General features: G+C 44.8%; 4 protein-coding genes and 1 pseudogene across 4 annotated transcripts; 4 read left to right on the forward strand and 1 right to left on the reverse strand.

The window, feature by feature from the left end:
* Nucleotides 1-220: 220 nt before the first annotated feature.
* Nucleotides 221-3754, forward strand: LOC112873630 (probable S-adenosyl-L-methionine-dependent RNA methyltransferase RSM22, mitochondrial). The gene is made up of 12 exons (XM_025936640.1): nucleotides 221-433; nucleotides 530-807; nucleotides 903-976; nucleotides 1051-1145; nucleotides 1501-1598; nucleotides 1784-1867; nucleotides 1985-2065; nucleotides 2158-2262; nucleotides 2332-2427; nucleotides 2808-2887; nucleotides 3037-3125; nucleotides 3212-3754. Exons 1-12 carry the CDS (start codon nucleotides 298-300, stop codon nucleotides 3556-3558), a joined length of 1563 nt encoding a protein of 520 aa, XP_025792425.1. The 5' UTR covers nucleotides 221-297; the 3' UTR covers nucleotides 3559-3754.
* Nucleotides 3755-4137: 383 nt separating this feature from the next.
* On the forward strand, nucleotides 4138-8658 carry LOC112873629 (5-oxoprolinase). The gene is made up of 2 exons (XM_025936639.1): nucleotides 4138-4335; nucleotides 4629-8658. The coding sequence occupies exon 2, from the start codon at nucleotides 4682-4684 to the stop codon at nucleotides 8450-8452; it is 3771 nt and encodes a 1256-aa protein (XP_025792424.1). The 5' UTR covers nucleotides 4138-4335; nucleotides 4629-4681; the 3' UTR covers nucleotides 8453-8658.
* A 1575-nt stretch (nucleotides 8659-10233) lies between these two features.
* LOC112873222 lies at nucleotides 10234-11658 on the reverse strand (annotated as a pseudogene).
* Nucleotides 11659-11716: 58 nt separating this feature from the next.
* On the forward strand, nucleotides 11717-15209 carry LOC112873775 (zinc finger HIT domain-containing protein 2). The gene is made up of 5 exons (XM_025936824.1): nucleotides 11717-11962; nucleotides 12090-12162; nucleotides 13040-13193; nucleotides 13625-13666; nucleotides 14144-15209. Exons 1-5 carry the CDS (start codon nucleotides 11859-11861, stop codon nucleotides 15013-15015), a joined length of 1245 nt encoding a protein of 414 aa, XP_025792609.1. The 5' UTR covers nucleotides 11717-11858; the 3' UTR covers nucleotides 15016-15209.
* A 1159-nt stretch (nucleotides 15210-16368) lies between these two features.
* Nucleotides 16369-20786, forward strand: LOC112877409 (plant UBX domain-containing protein 10). Its single transcript, XM_025941708.1, has 4 exons — nucleotides 16369-17350; nucleotides 19444-19614; nucleotides 19964-20167; nucleotides 20406-20786. The coding sequence occupies exons 1-4, from the start codon at nucleotides 16547-16549 to the stop codon at nucleotides 20634-20636; spliced, it is 1410 nt and encodes a 469-aa protein (XP_025797493.1). The 5' UTR covers nucleotides 16369-16546; the 3' UTR covers nucleotides 20637-20786.
* The last annotated feature ends 758 nt before the right edge of the window (nucleotides 20787-21544 follow it).

The raw sequence follows: 21544 nt of genomic DNA on the forward strand, positions 1-21544 counted from the left end.
TACAATGAAACCCGTGAGTAAACTTATGTGCAAATTGAAGGATCTCCTTGTAAACATATGCATGCACAAATCAGTCCAGCTGTCATGTAAAAGTAAAACAGGCATCGAAAAGGGTCTCTCTATAAGAATGCGCTCACCTTGATCATAGCCGCCCGTATCCGATCGGACGGTCTCCTTCTCGACCCGAACCGTCTACCGCTAAACCGCCTTCGCAGTTGCCTGGGACACTTCCCTGAAGGCCTCACCCCTGTATATGTCACTCGCGGTCCTCTTGCGCGCGCCGCCGCGAGACGAGACATGGCGGCCGCGCTACTGCCGGAGGCGGTGCCGCGGCTGCTGACGCCGGAGACCCTCCGCTCGGCGGCCAAGCAGTCCCAGGGGATCCACCTTGTCCCCCTCTCACTCCGCCGCGCCATCAAGCGCTACCTCCGAGGTAACAGATCAAACGTGCCCCGCCCTCCCTCCTCGCCCACCACCTGCTCGACGGATTGCCTGTTCCCCCCGCTAACACTTGCGCGTGCTCTTGCAGACCAAGACAAGGCGCACATGAACCGCAAGGTGCTGCTTCTCTCGACCTCCTTCGACCGCGCCAAGGGCACCGGCGCCGAGCTTGCCGCGGCCGCCACCCGCGGCGCGCTCCTCGACGACCCCAACGCGCCCTCAGGTGCCGAGCAGCGGGCGGCGCGCTGGAAGGTGCGGTCCACGTACGGCGATATCGGCCTGCAGTACCGCGAGGACGAGACGGTTGCCTACGTTGCGTCACGGATGCCTGCCATCTATGCTGCATGCCACCGTGTGCTCCGCGAGGTCAGAGAACTACGAGAACTCGATATTGTTCGTTACTCAGTGAGCTGATTTTATTTGATGGAGCACATCCATGGACTGATTTGTGTACTTTGCAGGTTCGACGGAGGTTGCCAGAGTTTGCACCTGCCAAGGTGTTGGATTTTGGTGCCGGGCCAAGCTCAGCGCTTTGGTAAGCATGTCATGATTTACATCGGTTAGTATGAGTACCTGTTTATGCAAGCTTAATATGTTATTTGAACGCAGGGCGTTGAGGGCAGTGTGGCCAAAATCAATAGAGCAGGTTAACCTGGTCGAGCCTTCAAAGGAAATGCAGAGAGCAGGGCAGAGTCTACTTGACAGTAAGCTTCGCTCTTGCTGTTGCTTACCTTGTGATTCATATTTGATTGTGCAATTCATTGGCTGGTTTTCAGGTGGTTCAAAGTAGTATTATGTGTTGCAACTTGCAAGTTTGTAGCAATGTTAGGTTTAAATGCAAAATCTTGAAACACAAAATTATAATGGGGCCACTGACCGTGTTACATAAATTAATCTGAACTCAGCAATGTAAACCTGAGCCTTGTGTTTTTATCTGATAACTGCACTAGTGATATTGTCTTATGAGACCACGGTGACACTTCAAATGTCAAACTTTTCTATTTTCATTTTTCAATTCTGGAATGTTAATTATACTCTCTATGTGGCAAATGTTTGTAGATTTGAAGGGGTTGCCACTCATCCACAGCTATGATAGCATCCAAGAGTTGAACCGCAACATAGAAAAACATGAGCGAGGGCACGATCTTGTCATATCGGTAATTTATGTTTATTGCTTTGCTCCTGTAGCATTTCATGAATCATGATAATGGTCAAGTGAGAAATATACTTTTCTGGAACTACTTCAGATAACTGGTCATTTTTATTCAATTCGTTTTTCATTGGAGATCCTAATGTCTGAACTCTGAACCTTTATTGAATACTGTCTTCCTTCAACCTGTAGTCTTATGCACTTGGGGAAATTCCTTCTTTGAGCGACCGAATAACAATAGTGCGCCAGCTTTGGGACCTGACAAGTGATGTTTTGGTACAATCAAACCCCCACCCCACCCCTTCCCAGTGTCCTTGTCTCTCACTGTATTTGCGTGCTAGGGCAATAACTTTGAGTTACTCTTGTATCTGAAGAAAATAATGCATGCCTTAGGTTTTGTTGGAGCCTGGAACACCTCAAGGAGCAAAGATTATAAGTCAAATGCGCTCTTATATCCTTTGGATGGAAAAGAGAGTATGCTTCACTGACTGAATTTTTCTATACGAATCTTTCACATATTCCCTTGTTATGTAGCATTTAATTTACACAAGCTTTGTGTTTTCCAGAAGTGTCGCAAGATTGAGAAGTCCTTAAGCCGTCCTCCAAGTAACATGAAGAGCATCGTTGCTCAAGAAGCCTCATTGAAAAATGGGTCTTTTGTGGTTGCCCCTGTAAGTTGGAACCGGATACGCTCATTTTATTTATTTCTCCAATAATACTAATTCCAATCTCCATATCAGTGCCCCCATGACGGTCGATGTCCATTGGAGAATTCAGATAAGTACTGCCACTTTGTCCAAAGATTAGAGAGGACTTCATCTCAACGTGCCTACAAGGTTTTGTTCTCATACTTTTCTATGTGTTGTATGAGAACAATTTTATATTTCTTACATCCGAGTCACTAAAAGGAGTTTGCAGTCCATGCACCACATACAGAAGATGCTATGCTGCTGTTCTATGCTTGCTTTTTGTATAAGATGGATGCTCATACATATGCTTTATTGTCCATAAAAAATTGCTCAGATTTGAGCAGTATCTCTAGAGTTGTGGTAGTGTCTGATGCTGGACCCAGAGTGTGTAGTGACGTGTGAGCTTTACACTTTCAGGTGCAGCACTGAAGCACCTTTTTCTAAATTTAGTGTAGGCTTGCAAAAGTACTTTTACCTACTAAAATGACTATTGTTTTCTTATCTCCTTTTTTTTGTATTTTCTGCAGAGGTCAAAAGGTGTGCCTTTACGAGGTTTTGAGGACGAAAAATTTTGCTATGTTGCTTTAAGAAGGGGCAAACGGCCAGAGTAAGAGCTTGTGACCTTTTAAGTTCAGATTTTTCGTTTTACGTCTTGTTCTGCACATTCATTTTCAGTAGTGCATCTTATTTAAGTTACCGCATGATCGTGCATGCATATGTTTATCTTTAAGTAAGAATTCGTCTTCTCTGTGCCAGGGAAGCTTGGCCACTTGATGGCATGAAATTTGAGACGCTTAAAGAACGCCATGCTAAGAGAAAACCAGAAGATCTTATCATTGATTATGGTAATATCTATTTATGATTATTCCTCCTGTCTTTTTTGTATATCTGGTTCCTGAAATTCATGTTTGCTGCTTGTGATTTTTATTAGACGATCAATTTCCAAGTGAGCAAGATGAAGAGGTCCCTAACGATGGAGGGGACAGTCTGGTACCATATGCTTCAGATGAACACGAATTAAGTTTGTTCCATGACAGTGAAGAAGCGGAGGAGGAGGAGGAGGAACAAACGATTCGTGCTGACCTTGGAGGAGGTTGGGGCCGGATTATATACAGCCCCATTAGAAGAGGGAAGCAAGTGCAGATGGATGTATGTCGTGCCACCAAACGGGACGCATCCGAAGGCGCGTTTGAGCGTGTAGTCGTCACCAAGAGCAAGAATCCTACCTTGCATTTTCAGGCCCGCCGGTCACTTTGGGGCGACCTCTGGCCATTTTAAGTAGTAGAATCGTCAAGCTTGGTTAAAGCAGTATTGCTCTGAAACCGTTCAGCATTGGATTCACCAGGCGAAGACCTTGACGCGATTTTAGTTACTGTTGTGCCAGAACTAATCTCGCTATGTGCTCCGTAACTGTAACAGATAAACATCGTCGGAAAAATCTTTTTCCAAACTATGGTATCACTGTACTTTGTCAGGGTGGCATCATGGCGCGCTCTCGTGGAGGCTTACAAAGATGCTTACTGTGTTAATTACTTGATTAGCTACTCGTGGAGGCTTTGCTCGTCTCGGCCCCAGCACAAGTGCTCCTACCCAAACAAAGCTCATCTGATAGGAATATGTAGGATCGCCCCGCCTCTGTACCCCCCACGAATCGTGTTGGCCGAGCGAAAAGCAGGTTGGACCCCGAGCCTGGCTTTGCCCAGGAGGATCGGTGGGTGCCTGGGTGGTTCAGGATTTGCAGGCCATCAAATAATTCTGGAGGTGAAAGGAATGCAGTTCTTTTCTTTGGTCTCAGCGAGGAGTGCAGATGATTTGGGAGAACGGAGGAGACCCGCTATCTGGTGTCTAGCGGCTAGCGGCTTAAGCGGACATGGGCCCACCATCCAGCACAATCCAAACTCACGTTCTCCTCCTCGTGTGGTTCTTTCCCCACGCCGCCAAGTCCATTGCGGCCAGCAACACCGGTGGGTGTACGGCGAGACGAGGCCACCTCTCCTGTTTGTCAGAGTCTTCTCCGGCGCCCTCCTCCCCAGCTGCTGCCCCTCTTCCACGGAGGCAAGTTGTTCTCCTTCTCCTCCATCTCACTCGTTCCCTGGTAGAGACCCATCCGTGCCACCATCTGCTCTGGGCACGGATTACCTGCTCTCTGCTCTGCGCTTCGATCGATTAGTTTGTGTTGCATAGACATTCTAATTCTTCACCAGATCATCTCGTTCTTTGTGCTAGATTAGATTAAAGGGATTAACAGTATAGCTCAGGACCATGGCTAGAACTCGCTTCTAGATTAATCTCAGTTCTCAGCTGTACCAAACTACCGAGTATCAACCTTGTTGTTGTGGTGTTTCCAGAGCACTCCAGTTCCGCCAATTCGTCGCCCGTTGACCCCGGGGGGAGGCGGACAATGGGCAGCGACGCGGTGGAGAAGTTCAGGTTCTGCATTGACAGGGGCGGCACGTTCACTGACATCTACGCCGAGGTACCCGGGAGATCAGAGGGCTATGTCATGAAGCTTCTCTCCGTCGACCCGTCCAACTACGACGATGCGCCCATTGAAGGGATCAGGAGGATCCTGGAGGAGTTCTCCGGGGAGAGGATCCCCCGGTCGTCCAAGATCCCCACTGGCAAGATTGAGTGGATCAGGATGGGCACCACTGTCGCCACTAATGCACTTCTGGAGAGGAAGGGCGAAAGGATTGCCCTTTGTGTCACGAGGGGGTTTAGGGATTTGCTTCAGATTGGTAACCAGGCCCGGCCAAACATATTCGACCTCAAGGTGTCGAAGCCGTCGAATCTGTATGAGGAGGTGATTGAGGTTGATGAACGAGTTGAGCTCATTCAGGATGGTGAGGGGGATGGGTCATCTGTTGAGGGGATCTCTGGGGAATTGGTCAGGGTGGCGAAGCCTGTCGATGTGGAAGCATTGAAGCCCTTGTTTAAAGGTTTGCTTGATAAGGGGATTAGATGCTTGGCAGTGGTGCTGATGCATTCATATACTTATCCTCACCATGAGCTCGTGGTTGAGAAGTTAGCTCTGCAGATGGGATTCAAGCATGTGTCCTTGTCTTCGTCGCTGACACCGATGGTCCGAGCGGTGCCTCGGGGCTTGACGGCGAGTGTGGATGCATATCTCACACCAGTCATCAAGGAATACTTATCAGGATTCATGTCGAGATTTGAAGGGGGTTCTGAACAAGTGAATGTGCTATTTATGCAATCAGATGGAGGACTTGCACCTGAGAGGAGATTCTCTGGGCATAAAGCAGTATTGTCAGGTCCTGCAGGTGGTGTGGTTGGCTACTCACAGACCTTGTTTGAACTTGAGACAACGAAGCCGCTGATTGGGTTTGACATGGGAGGTACATCCACGGACGTGAGCCGCTATGATGGAAGCTATGAACAAGTTCTGGAGACCCAGATTGCTGGGGCAATAATTCAAGCTCCCCAGCTTGACATAAACACAGTGGCTGCTGGTGGTGGATCAAAGCTTAAGTTTCAGTTTGGTGCTTTCAAGGTTGGACCAGAATCTGTTGGAGCACACCCTGGTCCAGTATGTTACAGGAAAGGTGGTGACCTGGCGATTACCGATGCTAATTTGATCCTAGGAACTGTTATTCCCAAGTACTTCCCATCAATATTTGGTCCAAATGAAGATATGCCCCTTGATTATGAGGCTACAAGAAGAGCATTTGAGAATCTTGCTGATGAGATCAACTCTCACCGAAAGAGTCAGGACCCATCAGTGAAGGACATGACAGTTGAAGAGATTGCACTTGGGTTTGTAAATGTTGCAAATGAGACAATGTGCAGGCCTATACGCCAGCTGACCGAAATGAAGGGGCATGATACTAAGAACCATGCCCTTGCTTGCTTTGGTGGTGCCGGTCCTCAACATGCATGTGCTATGGCAAGGTCCTTGGGTATGTCTGAGGTGCTTGTTCACCGATATTGTGGAATATTGAGTGCGTATGGAATGGGCCTTGCTGATGTCATTGAAGACTTGCAAGAGCCTTACTCTGCTGTTTATAATGCCGATTCTGCTGCAGAGGCATCTAGAAGAGAATTCCTTTTAGTAAAACAGGTGAAAGAAAAGTTAAAAGAACAGGGTTTTGGAGACGAAAGCATCAAGACTGATTCATACTTGAACTTGAGGTATGAGGGAACTGATACTGCCATCATGGTAAAACAGCCAGAGAAAGGATCTGGAAACGACTATGCTGCTGAGTTTGAAAAACTGTTTCAGCAAGAGTATGGCTTCAAATTGCTAAACAGGAAGATACTCATATGTGATGTGAGAGTTCAGGGTGTTGGCTGTACAAATATCCTAAAGCCTCGTGAATTGACACCAATTTCAACGAAACCTGTTCAAGAAAGTTCGTGCCAGATTTATTTTTCATATGGGTGGCAAGAAACTCCATTGTACAAACTTGAGAATCTAGGTTATGGCCATGTCTTGGAGGGCCCTGCAGTTATTATGAATGGAAATAGTACAGTGATAATAGAAAAGGACTGTAAAGCCATAATCACCAAGTATGGTAACATAAAAATTGAGATCAGTGCAGCACCAAGCACTGTAGAAATATCAGAAAAAGTTGCAGACGTGGTGCAACTTTCTATTTTCAATCACCGATTCATGGGTATTGCAGAACAGATGGGTCGGACACTTCAGAGAACTTCAATTTCCACTAACATAAAGGAAAGGCTGGACTTTTCTTGTGCTCTCTTTGGTCCAGATGGTGGCCTTGTTGCAAATGCACCTCATGTTCCTGTGCATCTAGGAGCCATGTCTAGTACAGTACGCTGGCAGCTTAATTACTGGGGTGATAACCTGCATGAGGGCGATGTTCTCGTGACAAATCATCCATGTTCAGGAGGGAGTCATCTGCCAGATATAACAGTTGTCACGCCAGTTTTTGATAATGGTAAGCTTGTCTTTTTTGTTGCTAGTAGAGGTCACCATGCGGAGATTGGTGGTATCACCCCAGGAAGTATGCCTCCTTTCTCAAAGTGTATTTGGGAGGAAGGCGCTGCCATCAAAGCATTTAAACTTGTTGAAAGGGGTATTTTCCAAGAGGAAGGAATAGTCCAGCTGCTGCAGTCACCTTGCTCAGAAGAACTTTCTGGCTACAAGATCCCAGGAACACGTCGGATCCAAGATAATCTTTCCGACCTCCATGCTCAGGTCGCAGCAAACCAGCGAGGAATAGCACTTATCAAAGAACTAATAAATCAGTATGGTTTGGTTACCGTGCAATCTTATATGAGCCATGTCCAAAAGAATGCTGAGGTTGCCGTCAGGGAGATGCTCAAGGCAGTTGCATCTAGAGTTCAAAAGGAGAATGGGTCTTGTGTAATTGAGGATGAAGATTACATGGATGATGGCTCAGTGCTCCACTTGAAGCTCACCCTTGATGCTAGTAAAGGTGAAGCTACAATTGACTTTGAGGGTACCAGTCCTGAGGTCTATGGCAACTGGAATGCTCCTGAAGCAGTTACAACAGCTGCTGTCATATACTGTCTACGGTGCTTGGTGGATGTGGATATACCGCTAAATCAAGGTTGCCTTGCTCCTGTGAAGATCCTCATTCCTAAAGGCTCTTTCCTTTCGCCAAGCGACAAGGCTGCTGTGGTTGGTGGCAACGTGCTAACCTCTCAGAGAGTGACAGATGTTGTCCTAATGGCATTCCAAGCCTGTGCCTGTTCTCAGGGCTGCATGAACAATTTGACCTTTGGAGATGACACCTTTGGTTACTATGAGACCATTGGAGGTGGCAGCGGAGCTGGGCCAACCTGGGACGGCACAGGTGGTGTTCAATGTCACATGACAAACACAAGGATGACTGACCCTGAGATCTTTGAGCAGCGATACCCTGTTCTCTTGCACAGATTCAGCATCAGGGAGAACAGTGGTGGTTCTGGTTTCCACAGAGGTGGTGATGGCCTTGTAAGGGAGATTGAATTCCGGCGGCCTATTGTTGTGAGCATTCTTTCCGAGAGGCGGGTGCATGCTCCCAGGGGACTTAAAGGAGGTGCAAACGGAGCTCGTGGTGCAAACTATCTAGTCAGGAAAGATGGCAGAAAGATTTACCTTGGAGGAAAGAACACTGTAACGGTTAGTGCTGGCGACATTCTTCAGATTTTCACACCTGGCGGTGGCGGCTTCGGCTCTCCTTGATGATATTTTTGTGGATGCCGATGACATCTGCCTTGCTTTGTTTCTTTCCTGTGTACTCCTGTAGCTTTACTTATACCGCTATTGAAATAAATTGTAATGAAACCGACACAAACGCAACCTGGTGGGGATTCTTTCCAGGTGCTATGGTTGCTCCCTGAGGCATTGGAGCTGAATAAAAGCATGATTGTTGCTTACTTGCTGTTGCTCATCAATGATCTTTTACGTTAATCCAGTAATGTCAAAAGATATGGCTGACAATGATGAGCTTTATTGCCCTCTTATACCTGCATACTTCAGCTTGTGATTTTCTCTTATCTTTGTATTAGATGGAAATCGTCATGTTATTGTCCTTCTAGTTTATGTTAAACCATGCTTGCAAACCTCAGCTTGTAATTGTTGCTTCCTTGATGCTGTTCTCCATAAATCTTTTATGTTAAAGCAGTAATGAATGTCCAAACATATTGCTGATGATGCAGAGGTTTACTGCTCTTGTGCCTGCAAACCCCAGCTTTTGATTGTTGTTTCCAGTAAGTGCTTTTATGCCTTAAATGCTACTGTTTGTCACTAATCATAAGCTGAACCATTTTCTTGCTTTGTTTTCACACTTGTAGCAAAGTTTGGCTAGCAACCAAACCTTGTCATGAACGTACCGGTAATAATTCAATTTCAAGGAATCGTGAGCCTTCGACTACAAAGAGAAGTTGGATTATACCGGAGGTTGTACCTCTGTGTGTATGGGATATGGGAAAGTAAAATGTACCATAAAAAATGTCTGTACAAACTTTTTTAATTTAATTAATATTAATCCAGTCTCAGAATCTGTAGCTTGCTACACAACAGAACTTGTAGCATGCATTCTGTAAGGCACTCTTGCATCCTATTTGATCTACGTAGTTCTGCAGACTTACTCATCAAAGTCTAGCCAGGGTTCCGAACTGCATAGGTTCCAGAGTAAACTCCTACATGTAGTCTTTATTTTTTGAGTTGTTTAGGAAGGAAAACCATTTTTCGGTACTCGTATATTGTTCGCCTCATATTTGTGGCTCCACTAGATCTGTTCAGTAAAATCCAACTGAATAAGGAACAAATTAAACACTCTGGTCATTCATCCCCTTCACTCATACACCTAACATTGAAGTAATCCTTGATACCAGATACCACATTCCAAGTTGAAGAGACCAAACGTTGATCCTTTTCCGGTTCAAATAACGGAGCTTGGTATCAAATGAAAATACACGTGAGAAATTGAGGAAAGAGAGACATTTCATTTTTTTGATGAATACAAGTTGAATAATCATATATTTTTGTTTCTAAAAATACATTTACTATTTGAAACTGATTGGCACACTCTCCTTTCAATGTAATAGCAAGTTGATTACAGGATCATGCATTGATCACGAAATACTGAGAATTTGAGGTGGATATCGACTGTCAACTATAAAGACTTTTTGGTATGGGACTTGGAAGAATAGAAATAAACTGATATGTGCATCGCGCGCATGAACAGTACAAACTTGTTAACTTGATGCATTTTCCCTTTTCCACGGTACAATGGTTTTAAACCAAGATGAAACCTCAGAATTTAGGTGATATAGTAACACCACTAATAACTAACTAAATTAATGCTTGGAAATATAGATTTTCGAGTACTGGAACTCCATTTTCGACTACTGAATTACTGCGTATATATGAAGGCAATAGCATACTGATGGTCCTCTTTAGTATGGCTGTACTGCATTTATGTGGAGGCAATAGCATTCTGATAATCCTCTTCAGTATGGCTACATGTAATCCAATACCAGCTCTGCAAGAAAGCTCAGCTCAGATTGCCTCACTTGTGACTCTAGAGTTGAGCTGAAAAGGTTCATTGAACAGATAAATGATGCACATTTTTCTCCAAAGAGTTTTTTCAGATCTTCTTGTATATTAGACTTGAAAGCCACATCACAATTTTCTTTCGCATTTCCAGAGTAAAGAAGCAGAAACTCTGAACATTTTCACCTGAAAAAGGAAAAAGAGGCAAAGTGGCAAACATGTTATTGGTGATAAAGATGTTAATCTCAATGGAATGTGTCTGGGCTATGGAGTATGGACAGACCTTACATGGTCATCCCTGTCTGAATCTTTAACGACATCCGCAATTTTATTTAGCCCATCTTGTTCCTTAAAATCCTACCAAGAGACCAGTAAGAGATCAAAGGCGTGATACAGACAGAAATGTTCAGCAAGCAAGCTGCTGAAAGAAGTTTTTCTTTCGTAAGAAGATTGAAGAAAGAAGATAAGAAGGGTTTTCGACGTTCCAGAGGCAGATCTTACCATCTGATTTCGGAAACAATCCACCAGCAGTGCTAAAAGAGTGTCCAAACATGCTCTTTGCTCAAGGATACCCCGAGTCATCAGTATATACAGAACCACCTGACCATAATAAGGCAATTAATGCAGTATCAGCTATCCAGATAGAAAGATCACTGAAGCCAGCAACCAAACCCTGGTGTTCAAGCAATCCAAAACCAGTTCTAGCATTGCATCTCCTGGTTATGGCAAGAACATGACTTGTCTTCATAGCGGCACATGAACTAATCCCCACCCAAATGACCGCAAACTACTTCGGTATTTCGCCTCTCGTGCAAGGAACCATAACTCAGTAAACTTGAACTGAACGTCATGTGCCTGACGTACTTTCCTAGGAGCCCAGGACTACGGGATCCTTGTGGTCCAGGCTTCAAGCACTAGAAACCTGCTAACATAAAACATTCGTTGAAACCCTGATCAAAAGCAGATGCAAGGACATGGACCTGATGTGTTCGACCCACATACGGAAGACTCCTCCCAATGTACTGTTCATCTCCAACTCACAACAGTATGTCAATATGTGACGAGAATTTCCCAACTAACAGCAAAGGCAGGACAGACCTGATGGATGAGCAGTGGACAATGCAGTTTCTGAACAACTCTTAATGAACAATGATGCAGTAGCACGGAGTACTTCCCAAGATGGACGCAAGATGCAGAGCTGCACCGATCGCGCGCGAGGCCGTACGTACCTTGACGCGTCGTAGCGGTGCGCCGCGGCGGCGCAGGCCGGGCAGAGTTTTTCTTTCTTTTTTCCAGGGGCCCAAGAGGCAGCGTGTGACGACGACGACGGGTCAGACGACGGGCCAAGCTATTTCGCATGGTCCACAACAACAGTAGCCCACTGGGCCCATTCGCATTCAAATCAAAATCCAAATAGGCCCGCCCAGCACACGGTCCTCCCTTCGTCGCCGCCGAGCAATCGAGAAAGCTCCCCGCCCGTGGCACGCCGGGGAGAAGCAAAGCAACACCGCCCCAAAATCGAACGCCGCCTGCCCGCCTTCGAGAGAGGTCGAGTGAGAAGCGCACGAGCGGAGGCACCGCGCGCGCGGCGATGGAGAGGGACGTCGTGGTCTCCGACCCCGCGGCCGCCGTGTCCTCGCCCTCGCCCTCGCCCTCCGCCTCCTCCTTCGCCGAGACCAGGGTCATCTGCCGCGTGTGAGCCTCGCCTCCCCCCATACGGTTCCTCCTTTCCTGCTGCAGCGAAGCGTCGGGGTCCTTAGCGGCTGGTGGCAACTGCCTGCGTGTGCTAACGCGTGCTTCTGTGTGTGTCGCTCGCTTGCAGGTGCCAGAAGCAGTTCGCGCAGTACACCTGCCCCCGCTGCAACTCTCGGTACTGCTCGCTCCCGTGCTACAAGGTGCGGCCTCCTTTTCGGTTCCCGTCTGATCTTGTTGGCGTCGTCGTGTCTTAAGGGCTCGTAGAATAGCGTTCGGTGATCTCACGCTCTTGCTAGTTCCATGCCCGGCTTGCCTTCTGCCGACGCCCTTAAGGTGCTTGTCGAATTGCCTCAGTGATTTTGGAAGCTTCTGGACAAGATAGACTCTGGAAGATGATTGTCAATAACATACACTACAATTTACTTGTGATTTTTCACGCTAACCGCAGGGAATTGTTAGCTTTCGCATACCTAATACTAATTCATTTTCCCAATTCCATTGATTAATGAAAATCATGGTAGAAGGCTAGAAGCTGAAACGCAGCTTTGCTGCACTGGAATTTAACAATTATGCATTTACTATATTAAAGGACTAAAGGAACAATCCAGAAGTGTCGAAAGAAGTATATTCATCATAATTTCCAATTTCAGTGTTCACTTTCAGTGCATCTCTCCTTTAATCCAATAGTTAGGTTATTTTGGGACATAAGCAAGCACATTTTGAATTAGTTAACATCTTATTAAGTGACAATAAGCTGTAAAAGTTCATCGGAAAAGGTCGTACTGCAGGCCTGAGATTTCTAATCAGGTTTTGAAAGAAACTATTTGTTTATCCATGAACAAAACAAGCTTCCAACTGATGCAACAGCTTGTATTGCGTTATAATGTGCTATTAAAAACCAAGAGACTGAGACATGATTTTTTGTTCACTGAAGCTGTCAAGTTTGTGGGCCTTCTTTTCTATGCTCACATATGCGAAGGAATATCGGTGTTTGCAGTGATTGGAGCTAATTTTGCATTGCAGGGCCTTCTTTTCTTGATATCACTTCAAATAATTTTCTTAATTCTTGTGTCATAGGGGCATAGTCTTCAATGCACTGAATCCTTCATGCGTGAGAATGTTATGGATGAGCTTAAGCAGATGCAACCTGAAGATGAATCAAAGAAAAAGATGCTAGATATCCTCAAGCGGCTCCACTTGGAAGAAGAGATGGAGTCGGATGGTGAAGATGGTATGTTCTGTGCGTTATGTGCCTATGCCGTTGTTCTATCTTCTTTTGTATAAAAATACTAGAGGTTCACATAATTGCAGCTTTTTCTATGTGCCTATGCCTATGCCGTTGTTCTATCTTCTTCTTTTATATAGAAATACTAGAGGTTCGCATAATTGCAGCCTTTTCTATCACAATCACTGCTAAGGAGGATTCTAAAAGTCTAAAACTTAGAATTTCTCCATGCACAGTATGCTGCAATCATGGTTTGGTACATCAGTTTACCTGGTTATAGCTTGTTGTTGAGCTATGATGACTTGTCTGTTCTGAATTTATTCCCTGTTGCTAATTATGGATAGATCATATGTCATCTTGTACATTGTTGGTCGTGCATATTGCTATCTTAAACCAGTGAGATTTATTTTGCCATGTTAAACTTTTGTATCCTGCAGAGTCAATGTTATCGGAGGAGCTTATTCAAAAAGTCATGTCTGGTATGTTATGTTTACTTTTCGTGCTGTTCTAAATGTGAAAACACAGTAGGTTCTCCTAGTAGTATAGTAGGTTCTTTAGTATTTATGAAAGTGTTGGTGTTCTTTAAAAAATCTTACCTCGTTCTTAGTCATTGTAATTCTTAATGTGAATTTTAGTTGCAAATTCAACATTAACCTGTTGAATTTTCCTTGATAATTAATTAGGTTCAAATGATGGTGTTTGGTGGTAACTTCAGTTATTTGTTCTGATATTTCCTTCTGTCCACTGGTTTCATAATTTACGTTTCTAGAAATGCAGTATAGTAGTATCCATGTTATGTTCATTTTACTCATTTGTCCATCCACATATTTGGTGATACTTATGCCTCTATCATTTTAGGCTGCAAGTTTGTTAGAAGCAGTAAATATTGATATGCACGTCAAGTTTTTTATTGTTCTCTTAATGGGCACATATTTGTCTTTCTTTCTATCATACAGGGGAAGAAGTAAAGATTGAAGACCTCTCTGATGATGAAATCAAACGATTTCGACAAGCTCTAGCCTCAGGCGAACTCAGCAAGATGATTGAACCATGGACACCATGGTGGAAAAAGCCGTCTGCTAGATTGGTATCCCTTAGCCCTGATGGAAGCCAGCTTATCAGACAAGTGAGGGAAGAAGACACTGCCACATCAGATCCAACGACTGACCAAGAGCCTAGCATCAATGAAATCCCAGAAGGGCCAGAATCTCCTCTCCCATCGCTGAAACAGCTAACAAGGGTGGAGCCTTCGCCTCTGCTTGCCATTCACTTGGTTGACATTCTTTACAGTTACTGCTTCACGCTTCGTCTCTACAACGGTGATTGGCACTCTGATCCTTTGGGTGCTTCCACTGTTGCCCTGTCTATGTCTAAAGTCATGGGGGAGGACGCTAAGCCTGAGACAGTACCCGAAGCGCTGACGGCTTGCATAGAGGAGACATGCTCACCTGCTTACAGGCACACAGGCGGTTTCAGGTTTGCTATTGGGCTCGTGGACGATATCATCTCCATTCTCTCCTTGGGACACAATGCGCTTGTCTGTGCACTAAGTGACTTCCATCGACTCATTGAAGCTGGTAAGAGCATGCTCAAGGTAGAGAAAGTGGGCAAGACGGAGAGCGCGCAGAGCTCTTCGAAGCTTCGTGGTGCAGCTAGGAAGCTATTCTTCATGACTTGTTGGGTCCATGAGCAGCCGGAGGAGGCCTGGCCGCCTTTAGCTCGCATCGTCGAAGTACAGAAAGCATCTCTCGAGGAGTTGGACACTGGGAGTCGGAAGGCGGATATAAAGAGCAGGCCGCAATCCAAGGTTCTTATCGAGGAGCTGTAGGCATGTGGATTTACTGCTGGATTGCAACGCTGTGTGCCCTTCGTATTTCTCAGGCTGAATCCATCCAACGAGTTCACCTTGTAATGCAGTGGTTTGTGCATACACTCAAATTTTGTTGAAGAAATTTGTATACATATCTGGAATCCTGTTTAAAGTGATCCTAACCGATACATTAAGTTTGCTTTTGTTCGCTATGATGCTTGTTCTTGTGTAAAGATGCGGGCTGAGCTTGATCCCAGCGTTGGAGATGCTGCAGTCCTGAAATTCATAGGACTGCGAGACACTGCAAGTATTTCCTTTAACCTTTTTGTCCCGTCCATCATTGTGAAACTGTTTAAAGTGTTAGGTATATATGGCACCTACGCCGTCGTTTATTGCAGGGCACAAGGGCTAGTTTTTTTTTTTTTGAGGGCACCAGGCCACCAGGGCTAGTTTTTCAGCTTTACGGATACTTTTTGTCCGAACGATCTAGAGAGCAATACGCGGCAGGTCGTGACACTCGTAGTTTTTTTTTTGGCCTGATGCTGAAAGCCAAGCTTCGGACGGTTGCAATCGGCCAGCTGTCGGCAGGATGTGAGATCGCAGTCACAAAAACAGAAGCAAATGGAGTAGAACCATATCGTGTTTCGTTACGAAAGATTTCGTTGGAGTAATATACGGGTGCCAAAATATACCTAGCCAATTTATGGGCAAGATTATAAATTTGACATTTCATTTAATTTATTTTTTAAAAAATAGCATGACTCAAATTGGCAACATTCAGTTTGCCATATTCTGGTTGTTTGTGTCATCTTATGTTACTTGTATTTTTATATCAAACGAAAAGGTGGTTAAAATTTTAGCCATCATAATCTGACATCCAACCAATTACTATTCTTACATATATTTTGGCAAATAAATTTGGTATGCTCATATTCAAATCTGCTCATAATTTGGTGGGTAAATTTTAGAACCCAACCAATTAGGCTTATATTTATGAACAAATCGGCTTTACTCTGAAATTTCATCATCGTTCTCGGGTCGAAAAGGGTTGGAAAAACCGACGCGTATTCGCGCAGTGCAGGTGCAGTAAAGGCTTCCCTAGCTCCCGTTCAGTTCCCTCCAAATTCCAACTTTTTATATTCTCTCTCCATCGTATCAATTTTTGGATACATACATGGAGCAGTAAATGTATGTAAAAAAATAACTAATTGCACAGTTTAATTGTACATCATAAGATGAATCTTTTTAGTCTAGTTAGTCCGTAATTAGATAAAATTTGTCAAATACATATGAAATCGTTACAGTATCACCGGTTGTAAAAATTTGCAATCTAAACACGCCCTGCTGGCACGCTTTATCGCGGCGGCCCGAGGGGAGAGGAGAGCAGACGTCAGCACTGACCCGTCTCCCTCCCGGTCCCGGCTCCCGCAAGGCCGCAACCGCATCTCTCCCGTCTTCTCGACTCTCCCTACTTTCTAACCACCACCACCGCCACCGCCGTCCCCAATCCCCAAACCCTAGCCCCGCCCTGCCCTCGCCGCCGGCGGCCATGGCCGAGACCGTCGACGACAAGGTCAGCTACTTCCAGGCCGTCACCGGCATCTCCGACCCGGACCTCTGCACGGAGATCCTCGCCGCGCACAACTGGGACCTGCAGGTCGCCGTGTCCTCCATCACCGCCAACCCCTCCTCCCCCTCCGCCTCGGCCTCCACGTCCTCGCGCGAGCAGGGCCCGTCCGCCCCGCTGGTGGATGCGGAGTTCGTCGCGCCCCCGCCGCCGATGCCGCCGGCGCCCCAGCAGCTGCAGCAGCAGCAGCCGGGGATCGCGTGGAAGCTGGTGACGCTCCCCTTCTACGTGGTCTCGGGAGGGGTCGGCCTCGTCGCCGGCACCTTCCGCCTCGGCGCCTGGGTCGCCGGGGGCGTGCTGTCGCGCTCCCTCTCCCTCCTCGGCCTCGCGGGGCAGGGCGGCGGCGACCGCCTGCTTGAGCTGCCGCCGTCCGCCGCCGAGGCGGCTGAATTCGTCGCGGAGTTCGAGCGCGAGTTCGGCGCCGGCCGCGGCCCGCGCTTCGTGGCCGAGGGGTTCGCCGACGCGCTGCAGCGAGCGCAGCGGGAGTTCAAGCTCCTGTTCGTGTATCTCCACTCTCCTGATCACCCGGATACCCCCGCCTTCTGCGGGGGCTGCCTCTGCTCCGAGCCCGTCGCGGCCTTCATAGATGAGAACTTCGTTGCCTGGGGCGGTAGCATAAGAAGGACCGAAGGGTTCAAGATGAGTAACAGCCTGAACGCGTCGAGGTTCCCCTTTTGTGCTGTGGTCATGGCTTCTACGAACCAGAGAATCATGCTATTGCAGCAGGTATGCTATTTGTGCTCAAAGTATGTTCAAACTTTCATCTAGTTCGGATTTAGCTGCTGTGTAAGTAGAGTTTGGATTTTTGGGTTCTAATCAATAGAAGATCAATGATAATGAATGTATGCGTGTGAAACCATTAGATCCAGTGGACTTAGATCAGCAGTGCTTACCATTGTTGCTAGATATTAATGTCTTGAATGTGTGTGCTGTAGGCTTTAGATCGCTTAATTTCTGAAGTTAGCATATCACTGTGCTTTTGGACTTGAGGCCGTTCATATTAAGAAAGGAGAATGTTGCTTGCTTGCTGCCTCCTGCTAGATAGTGCAGTTAGATTGTTTTGAAAGTGTTTATGTTGCCATAACTGAATTATGGATTTGGAGTGTTTGCAGTTTAGTTTCTTGAGCTAGATGTTATATTTCTATTAGAGATACCAGCTGTAACAACTGTAACCCTCCCCTCAGTAGGGAACAGGAACACTTTATACTCTGTACCTTTAGTTCGGTATGCGTGCGTGCCATCAAGTGATCTGCACAAAAAAAAATTATCTATGTATGGCATGTTTGGCTGTGTTTTTGTTTTGGAATGGTACTTAAACTGGAGTTGAAATCTAGATCGGACAAGGGAATATAGTTTTCGCCCCAATTTTATCCTGCTAGATAGTGTTGCTACATTGTTTTCAAAGTGTTTATGTTGCCAATTGCCATAACTAAATTAGGGATTTGGAGTATTTGCAGTTTAATTTCTTGAGCTAGATGTACATTTCCTATTTGAGATAGCAGCTGTAACAACTGTAGTGTTGGCCTCTGTAAGGGAACACTTTGTACTCCGTACCTTTAGTTAGGTATGCATGCATTTTAAGTGATCTGTGTATGTCATGTTTGGCTGTGTTCATGCTGCGGAATGGTATTTGAAACTGGAGTTGATAGTCTATATTGGACAAGGGAATATAGTTTTCTTTATTTGTCATCACCAGGTTTTCACTACCTTGTTTTTGTTCCTGATTTCCAATCCCTTGGAAATAATCTCTGGGGAGTAAATTTGTGGGATTTGCACATCCATCCATTCCAAATCCTGAAACCCTCCAATCTATATCCACCAACCAAACAAGGGGAACATTAGTCCAGCTGCTGATTCCCATTGTCCACCCACCAAATTGCACAAGGCCTTATTGCAGACCACTGGATGCCATTTACATGATGCTTCTCTAACCTCATTCAGTTGGAATTTTGTGTGATAATCTTATGTATTTTTGCTGCGACTGCTCAAGAGTCATGATACAGAAGCTGAACTGGTGATATTTTCTACTGTAAAAATTTGAGCAAAGCATTTTTAATGTGGTACTGACTATATGGGTTTGCATCTGATTGCAATTAGTGTGTGATATATTTTCTCTAGACTAGATGGCTTAATTGTTATATGAAAAAATTAATCTGGTTCATGTTATCCACATGGTCCAAGCAGCTAACTGCTGAATAGACTGCACACTGCTGATTAATCAGTCCATTAGTTTTGTTATCGCACATTCATGCATATCCTGTAATTTGGGGACCTGATTTCTGATTATGCATTGTTGCTACACTATAATCCCTCCCAATCCCCTCCAATCCTCTTCCATCACTCCGAACTGAACAAGCCCTAATGGATGATGCTTCAGCTGGTTAGCATTGGTGCGATTTTAATCAGTGCTGCCTAAATATCTAGTTTTACGGCAAAATTTTATTTCAGATTCTTATGTTCCCCTTTCCTGCATTTACAAAGTATTAATGCTAATGCCACTGAAGCTTGAGAAGATTATAAAGCTGACGTCATTTTTTCAAAAGATTGATCTCCTTACAGTACAGTTGAGTGAAATAGAGCATCTAGTGAACACTAATAGTCTAATGATTGATGGAGGCAAGGCTTGAGGTCTTGCTATCATTTAGTAATGTTTGTGTGACTGTATGGTATATATTTGGCTAGTAAAACTGATGAACATACTTTTTATACCACATCAAGTTGATCTGTATTGGGGTAGTGAAACTGTCAAAATGGTTTGTTCTCGTACCATTTAGAGTTGATCAGTATTTCTTATGTATGTTATACTCAATCTTCCAAAGGTTGAAGGGCCTAAATCGCCTGAAGAGATGATAACAATTCTTCAACGGGTTGTTGAAGAATGTGCTACATCACTCGTTGCTGCCAGGATTGAAGCTGAAGAGAGACTAAATAACCAGCGTTTACGTGAAGAGCAAGATGCTGCTTACAGAGCTGCACTTGAAGCTGACCAGGTATCCTAAGCTATATGGGAATTGTGCACATTACATTACTGATATTTGATAGTAGAAAAGTACGTTCTATATATTTTGAAGGAATGCATGGTGGGGTTGGTCAACAATGTGGGCTGAGGGTGGTTACGTGGATTGTGGATTGTCTTATTTATATGTGAAGAACATTTCATTTTTTGTCTAGTGAAGGAAATTGTACCTTCAAGTCTTATTTGTCCACTGTATACTATCCTATGCTACGTCAATTATGGTGCGAACTTACGCAGAGGGTCGAAACATGATCATGATTTTCTGCTAGTATTGGATTTTCACCTGTTAGTGCTTATAACACTTATTTATTGCAAATTACCAGGCCAGGGAACGTGAAAGGCTAGAGGAACTGGAAAGACGTGAAAGAGAGGCGGCAGAAGCTGAGAGAAAACGTAAAGAGGAAGAGGAAGCTCTAGCGAGGGCTGCCCAAGAAGCAGCTGAAAAGGAAGCTGCTCTTGCAAGGAGAAGGCAAGAGAAAGCCATGGCTCTTGGAGCTGAACCTGATAAAGGGCCTGGCATTACTCGGGTATGTTTAGCATTCTTTAGTTGTCTTTTTTGACAACCTTTTTTTCAATTCTTACTCTAGGATAATATGCTCAGCTTGACATCATTCTGTTCTTGAAGCATTTTTCTATTTTGAAATTTGACATTTGCCAACTCGCACCCTGCTTTTCTGAATGGAGTTAGTGTTACTAGCTGTAACAGTGTATTCATGTATGTGAATTCCTGTGAAACTAACGGGTGGCATTCTGATTATGTTGCAGGTTCTCATAAGATTTCCGACTGGAGAACGCAAAGAGAGGAGATTCCACAGCTCTGCCCCCATCTCTTCGCTCTATGACTATGTTGATTCTTTGGATTGCTTGAAAGCAGAGATGTACAGCCTAGTTTCGAATTTCCCACGGGTCACATACGGTCCAGAGAAGCACTCCCTGACCCTGGAGGAAGCAGGCTTGCATCCACAGGCGAGCCTGTTTATCGAGATAGAACAATGATGTTGTAAGTTCAGAAAACCAAAACTCGCAAGTATAGGTGCTCCTTTTTCGAATTTGTTCAGCAACAGTTAAAGGATTTCCAGATGTATTACACCACAGGTGCATGCTGCTTTTGTACTCGGTTCATTCAATAAATTCACCTTCACCATGTATCAGTTTCCGCAGCTAGGTCTTGTAATTGTTAAAAGTAGTGATGGCTACGTTCGTCAGCCCTAGGTGCCATGCGAAACTGAAAGGTTTGTAGCGACAAATGATTGCTCCCGTTCTCGTTAAACGTTCCCCGTTCTCGTTAATAATTTGAATCGGTGTTGGTGGGCGCACTCTTCTGCAACTATGAGCTCTCGACCTGGTGGGCTGGTGTGTGGGAAATAATACAGGCTGAATGGCAGAGCTTTGGTTTTCAAAAATTGAAATACAGGAATAGCATAGGGTGTGTTGCATTATTGAGCATAGCATCTAATTTTGTCATAAACTTAAAAGGAGCATAGGAGATCCTAACTACTCTATCCATTCCAAAATATAGGATGTTTTAGTTTTGTCCCTAGTCAAATATTTTTTAAATTTTTAAGTTTATAGAAAAATATACTAAGATCTACTCCATCCGTTCCAAATTGTATATCGTTTTGGCGAAACTAAATACATAGATTTTGCAATGTACCTAGATATACGTTTTGCCTAGATATGTAGCAAAATTTATGTATCTAGATTTGCCAAAACGATCTACATTTTGGAACGGAGGGAGTATGATATTAAATAAATGCATTATTGATAAAAACTAATTTGAGAGTATAGGTGTTGGTGCATTTTTTTTAACTTTGATCAAAGTTGGATGAATTTGGTCTAGGACAACCTAAAATATCTTTATATCTTAGAATGGGGGAAGTAGCTTGATTGTGATCTAGGATGTT

The sequence above is a fragment of the Panicum hallii genome, chromosome 9, assembly GCF_002211085.1.
Source record: "Panicum hallii strain FIL2 chromosome 9, PHallii_v3.1, whole genome shotgun sequence".
Lineage (NCBI taxonomy): Eukaryota > Viridiplantae > Streptophyta > Magnoliopsida > Poales > Poaceae > Panicum > Panicum hallii.